We start from the raw sequence: 6,194 nt of genomic DNA, 5'->3' as shown, positions 1-6,194 counted from the left end.
TGGGTAATTTCAAAGCGTGCCTTTAACATTCATGTAAAACGTTTTTTGTACTCATTCAATAGAAATTTATCTGGCCACTGGGTAAAGCTAGCAATAAAACTATTGGTCCGCAATGTGTTGTTATAATAATGGCTTATACATCCTTGTTAAAAAGGAGTCCTTACGCCCAGCTGGCATGGCTCAGTGGTTGAGCATTGACCTATGAACCAGGTCATGGTTCGGTTCCCAGTCAGGGCATATGCCCAGGTTGATGGCTCGATCCATATGGGGTATGCAGAAGGCAGCTAATCGATGATTCTTGCATCATTGATGTATCTCTCTCTCTCCCCACTCTGAAATCAATAAAAATGTGTTTTTAAGAGTCCTTATGTCTTTGAGATACATACTTAAGTACTTATAAATGAAGTATGATGTCTGGACTTTAAGCTGGGGGGGAATGTGGGGCAAGTACGGGATAATGAAAAGATTGAGATTGGCCATTTGTTAAATGTAATGCTGTGTGATGGGTACACAGTTCATTGCAATACAATATTCTTCCTACTGTCATAGGTTTGAAAAATTCTGTAAGATTAAGCAAAAAAAACTTTTGTGCTCACTGAGCTTCAAGAGCTTGTCTAGAATTTTATACTGAGTTTTCCCCCACACCTCCCTTTGATTGAATCTCAGCTGCAGAGGTGGAGGCTACCCTGAACAAACAGCACATATACACCACCACCACACGCCTCCCCCGTCCCGCTTCCCCAAGCTCAGGGACAAGTCCCTTCTGTTGTCCAGTATGCCAGGCTCTTGGGCTTAGACTCAAGGTCTCTGCTGGAGCTTCCTTTGACCGTATCTCCCTCCCAATGTTTAATGACAATGAACCCTTTGCCTCACCCCTTCCCTTACTCTTCAGATTCACAGGTAAACCCTCCCACCCCACAGAGCACCCATCAACAGACTGCTACATTTCACTTTATTTTGCAAAATGAATACAACCAATTGAGTAAGCAGCTCCAGAACTGTTAGTGTTCATTAATCAAGAAGTAAATGATGTCAGAAGGAAAACTTTTCAATCCCTCCCAAACACGTATTGCAAATACAACGAACTCCTAACACATGCGACACAGGCTGGTTTCGACACATAGAAAGCCTAAGCAAGAAGGGGGAGTACTGACTATCCACATGGGTGAGACCAGGAGCCATGCTCCAGGAGCTAGACTAGACCTAGCCTGTTATTCACGCTGCCCGCCTATACATCTGCCCTGTGACATTCACTGTCCCTTGTCACAATGAAATCCAAGCCGCTCCTTCCATTTTCAGGCTCATCATTTCCAAGGTGGATAATCCACACTCAGAAATCCAGGCAGCTCAAATCTGCTCGCTCAGCTGTATTTGACATGACACCTCCACAAGCCAGGCTCCCGTTCAAATTCTGTACAGGAAGTTCCCATTGTCGTCAAAGAACTCTCGGCCCCTCTGCACCACCTTGCTGCTGAAGTTCTGGCCACCCAGTTCTCTTGCCTTCAACTCTTCCAGCTCCTTCGCTCTTGGCAATCCATCACTGTCAGTGCCTCTGGTGCCCTCACCATCACTGGTGGAGTACTTCCGGAGCTCTCTCTGATGACCTTGGGCTGCAGCAACAGGCACAAAGCTTTCCTTCTCCAGGCTCTGGACTCCTTTATTCCTTCCCTTCTGGCTCCTCAGGGTGTTTGTACTCTGAGTATTCGGTTCTATCACCCTCAAAGCTGTGCTGTGACCTTGGCCTTGGGATGAGGCTTCACCTCCTGACACAGGGTGGCCTGCAGAAAGCAACTTCCAGGTATCCCCAGGGCCTGGAAGCTGGCGGAGCGAGTGGGCGAGCCCAGCTTTCTGAAGGACTTTTTGATCCTGCTTCAGTTTCTTCTCCAATGTGGGTACAAACTTGCTTTTTAAAACCCTTCTGATCACATCGGTGCTAACATCAAAGCCTTCAGCCAATCTGGGAACTGACCAGGACTCTGGAAATTCTTCATGTAAATACCTATAGGAAAAGGAAGTAGTTTTTCAAGTTGTCAAAAAGTATCCTATCAGAATAGCTGACAGACATTAGTGATAAATACGTGAGAAGAGGTGCAAGCATAGGCTGTGTTTCATTCCTGCGCGCTAACAGCAACACCCAACCACTCTTAGATCACTTTATTTCACATCAACTTATCTCCTGCCACTGATCACCGGCCCCAGTTAAATCCTGGGGAATGCATGAAGATGGTCCTTCCCTTTGAAGAACATGCAATCCGGCGGCAGAGACAGATGTATTAACATACAATAACACTGTGATAAGTGTCATAGCAGAGGATGCTGTGAGAGCACCCACAGGGAGACCCAGGGACAGGTTGTCACACTCGCAGCATGGCCCAGGAATTGCTTCAGAAATCCACAGCAGAGCTGCTCTGAAAGGATGAAAAGGAGTAATAAGCTGACAGAGGGGAAGAGGAGATCAAAAGCACTGATGGTACAGTGAGCACATGAAATGCCAAGAACATCATGTTCCCCGGGAATAGTTCCACTTGTCGGACAGTGAGGGGAGGAACAAGATCATGCCATGCTTAGGAGTCTGGAGTTTACCCCAAATCAACAGCAAACCAAGGAAGGCTTTTAATTAGTGGAATGCCATGAGCAAATTTTCATTCTGAAGCTCAATCCAGTGGTAGTTTTTCAGTTGCAAGACTAGAGGCAAAACGCTATCAGAATAATCCAGGTAGTATGAACTGAGGCAGCGGCAATGAGAGCAGAAAAAGGAAGAGACCTGAGAAATACTTCAGGAAGGCCAAGTGGTAAACTTGGTAAGGGACTAAATACTGGGGGAGGAAGCATATTCAGGATTTTAGCTTGGGTGATTGGTGGGATTATAGCAGAAACAGGAGCAGAATTAAATTGTCAGGGAACAATGATACATTTCATTTTGTACATGTTGAGTTTGAGGAACTCATGTGACATCCAGAGGTATCTAGTGCACAGTTGAATATACATAGAGTTCAGAAGAAAAGCATGGACTGAAAATGATGGCTTAAACAGCAAAGGTTGTTGAAGCCATGTGAGTGGCTGCCATTAGGCAGGGAAGTAGGCGTAAGTGACTGAGAAGACAATTCTACAAAACAGCAATATTTAAGATACAGGAGGAAGAGAGGGGTGTTCAGGGAGGAAACAAAAGCAGCCCTAGAAACAGAAGTGAGGGTAACTGGGTCAAGGGAGAAGAGAATTTTACGAAAGCAAACGACAAGGTCAAATGCTGCAGAAATGTTAGGGAGGCTAAAGACTAGGTCAGTTATGCCTAGCACGTAAAAAGCCACTGATAGCACTAACCAGTTTGGCTCAGTGGATAGAGCGTCGGCCTATGGACTCAAGGGTCCCAGGTTCAATTCCGGTCAAGGGCATGTACCTTGGTTGCGGACACATCCCCAGTAGGGGGTGTGCAGGAAGCAGCTGATTGATGTTTCTCTCTCATCGATGTTTCTAACTCTCTCTCACTCTCCCTTCCTCTCTGTAAAAAATCAATAAAATATATTTTTAAAAAACTCACTCATAGATTTGTGGAGAATGGTTTCATAGACCAAAAAACAAACAAACAAAAAACCAATGATAGGCAGCCTACTGGGAACAAAATGAAGAACTTAAAATGACAGCTGTAGGTTCCTGAGGAATTAGGGAGGGATATGACCTAGCGCACACACAAGATTGGTCCTAGACCAGTGAAGGGCCACTGTTTCCTTCGAGATGTAAATAGTATAGGACTGAGATGGAAAACAAGAAGGAAGACCAAGGAGCTTTAAAGGATACCTACCTAATGGCCTGTTTTTTCTTTGAAGTAAAAGGACATTTATAGACCACATTTGTACGTCTGACAGGTGGGAAGTTTTGAAGAAGCTTTTGTTCAAGACAGGAGAGGAAGCCATGCAAGAGAGGCACTAAGGCCCACAGTTTTCCTCTTCCTTTTTTTTGTTTTTTGTTTAATCCTCACCTGAGGATATTTTTCCATTGATTTTTAGAGAGAGTGGAAGAGAGAGGGAAAGACAGAAGTATCGATGTGAGAGAAACACATTGAATAGTTGCCTCCTGCACTCTCTCTGGCCAGGGCCCTAGCCGGGGAGGAGCCTGCAACTCAGGTACATGCCCTTGACTGGAGTCAAACCTGGGACCCTTTGGTCCACAGGCCAATGCTCTATCCACTGACCCAAATCGGGCCACAAAGTCTTCTTGATCAGCTCTCCAGAATCTTTATAAAGTCTCAATTCCAGAGTCATTCTGATGGAAATGAAAAATAGCACGTAACCCATGGAGAGCTATTTAGCAATATTTATCAAAATGCAAAATCTAAAATCTACCTGCCCTTGGACCTAGCAACCCTACTTCTGGGAATGCATAAACTATGCCTGGTAGATATATAGTAATATAATGGATGTACAGGTAGGCACTAGAGCACTATCTGTGATAGCAAGTGAGGAGCAACAACCCAGTACCCACCATAAAAGACTGGTTAATAAACTATGACTAACTATGACTTTTTTTTTACATATATTTTATTGATTTTTACAGAGAGGAAGGGAGAGGGAGAGAGTTGGAAGGGAGAGGGAGAGAGAGTTAGAAACATCAATGAGAGAGAAACATCGATCAGCTGCCTCCTGCACACCTCCTACTGGGGATGTGCCAGCAACCAAGGTACATGCCCTTGACCGGAATCGAACCTGGGACCCTTCAGTCCGCAGGCTGACGCTCTATCCACTGAGCCAAACCGGCTAGGGCTAACTATGACTTCTATAAAACTCTTCTGAAGCAGAAAGATATTAAATGAAAAAAAGTACAGGTAGCAGTATTTATAGTCTTCTACTGTTTGATTAAGGTGAAAACAAACACCTTTATTCATAATCGCTATATTTGCACAAGGAAACCTGGCAAAAGGCCCCCCAAAAACTATTAAAAATAGCACCCACAGGAGCCTGGCTGGGGTTAATACTTCTCAATATGTAAACCACATTATTCTGTTCGAATTTCAAACCACATAATGTAATCTATTCAAAACAAAAAACCTTTAAAATTTAAGAAAGGATCTCTTTAAGGTTTAATAAAAAAAGAAAAAAAATTCTAAATTCAGTGTTATCGCCTCAGAAAAATGTGCACCACCATGGAAACTCTTATCCCTGGATCTTAGGTTAAGAACGTCCTGATTTACTATTTAGGGTTTAAATGTTGTGATGTCTGCAAATGACTATTCTAAAAATTTCAGCAAAATAAACGAACTGTGTCACAATGTTAAAAACTATTAAATCAAGATGACGGGATTACAGAAGCTCGTTATATTGCCTTAAAGAAAATTTAAGTTATATAAAATAAAAGGAAATACAAAAACAGTATCGTGGGCCCCAGTAGCCTTCACTCCCCCCTCGCAGCGGAGCCGAACCCCAGGAGTCTCACCGGATCTGCTCCATGGCTTCCCTGGTCAGAGTCCTGGGCGGGGCCCCTCGCGGCTCCATTTGCCTCCGAATTTTCTGGAACAGGATGGCTTTTTTCTGCCGTTTCAGGGCGCTAGGGGAGAGAACCAATGGCAGAAGCCATGCGTGGGAGCAACAGGAATGGCTGAAGCGTCTCGGGCTAAATCAGGGAGCGCCCAGCCCTGGTCTCTTTGTTCACTGCCCCGGAAATCTAACACCTACAACAGCAGCCCCCGAGCAAGGCGAGCTCTCTAAACGGGCGATGAAATACGTCACTGGTGAAGGGACCCGGGGTCCCAAAGGAGCCGAACACCTGCCCCTGCGCCTCTGATCAGGGAAGAAGGCCGCTGCGAACGCGGCGGCGGGACGCCCGGCGCCGAGGGGGCGCGGCCTGCAGCGCCGGGGCGCGAGGCCCTGCTTCAGGCTGAGGGCCCGGGAAGGAGCCGGTACCTCTCCACCTCCTGCAGCTCCCGCTCCTCTGGTTCCCAGTCGGAATCGGGGTCCGGCTCGCGGCCGGTAGATCCCGGGCCTGCCACCCCCTGGGTCGCGAACCCACAGCGGGAGACGACAGCACGGACACGCGCCCCGAGCAGGAGACTCAGAGCATGCGCCATATTGACCGAACCGCTTTCAGCCCAAAACGCAGCAACACCGGAAGTTGTAGGGCGGGACCCGGATGTGATGTCCCCGGTCTTCCCCCGCTTCCGGCAGAAGGCGACCTATCAGGGCTAGAAGAGCTCTCTGGCCCAC

General features: G+C 46.4%; 1 protein-coding gene across 1 annotated transcript; it reads right to left on the bottom strand.

Annotated features, from left to right (window-relative positions):
- Positions 1-935: 935 nt before the first annotated feature.
- On the bottom strand, positions 936-6,104 carry NGRN (neugrin, neurite outgrowth associated). The gene is made up of 3 exons (XM_080651550.1): positions 5,895-6,104; positions 5,428-5,538; positions 936-1,999 (listed from the first exon to the last, which is right to left on the bottom strand). The coding sequence occupies exons 1-3, from the start codon at positions 6,056-6,058 to the stop codon at positions 1,405-1,407; spliced, it is 870 nt and encodes a 289-aa protein (XP_080507676.1). The 5' UTR covers positions 6,059-6,104; the 3' UTR covers positions 936-1,404.
- Positions 6,105-6,194: the final 90 nt, after the last annotated feature.

This window comes from Plecotus auritus (assembly GCF_963455305.1).
Source record: "Plecotus auritus genome assembly, chromosome: 15".
Lineage (NCBI taxonomy): Eukaryota > Metazoa > Chordata > Mammalia > Chiroptera > Vespertilionidae > Plecotus > Plecotus auritus.
This window is presented reverse-complemented; position numbering and strand designations above follow the sequence as displayed.

Bases quoted from the DNA above. Each gene is read 5' to 3' on its own strand.
- NGRN (XM_080651550.1), bottom strand. From the start codon at position 6,058: ATGGCGCATGCTCTGAGTCTCCTGCTCGGGGCGCGTGTCCGTGCTGTC. The intron at 5,539-5,894 runs GTACCGGCTCCT...TCTCTCCCCTAG, and splicing joins GAGCTGCAGGAGGTGGAGAG to CGCCCTGAAACGGCAGAAAA. The intron at 2,000-5,427 runs GTGAGACTCCTG...CTTTTCCTATAG, and splicing joins GAAGCCATGGAGCAGATCCG to GTATTTACATGAAGAATTTC.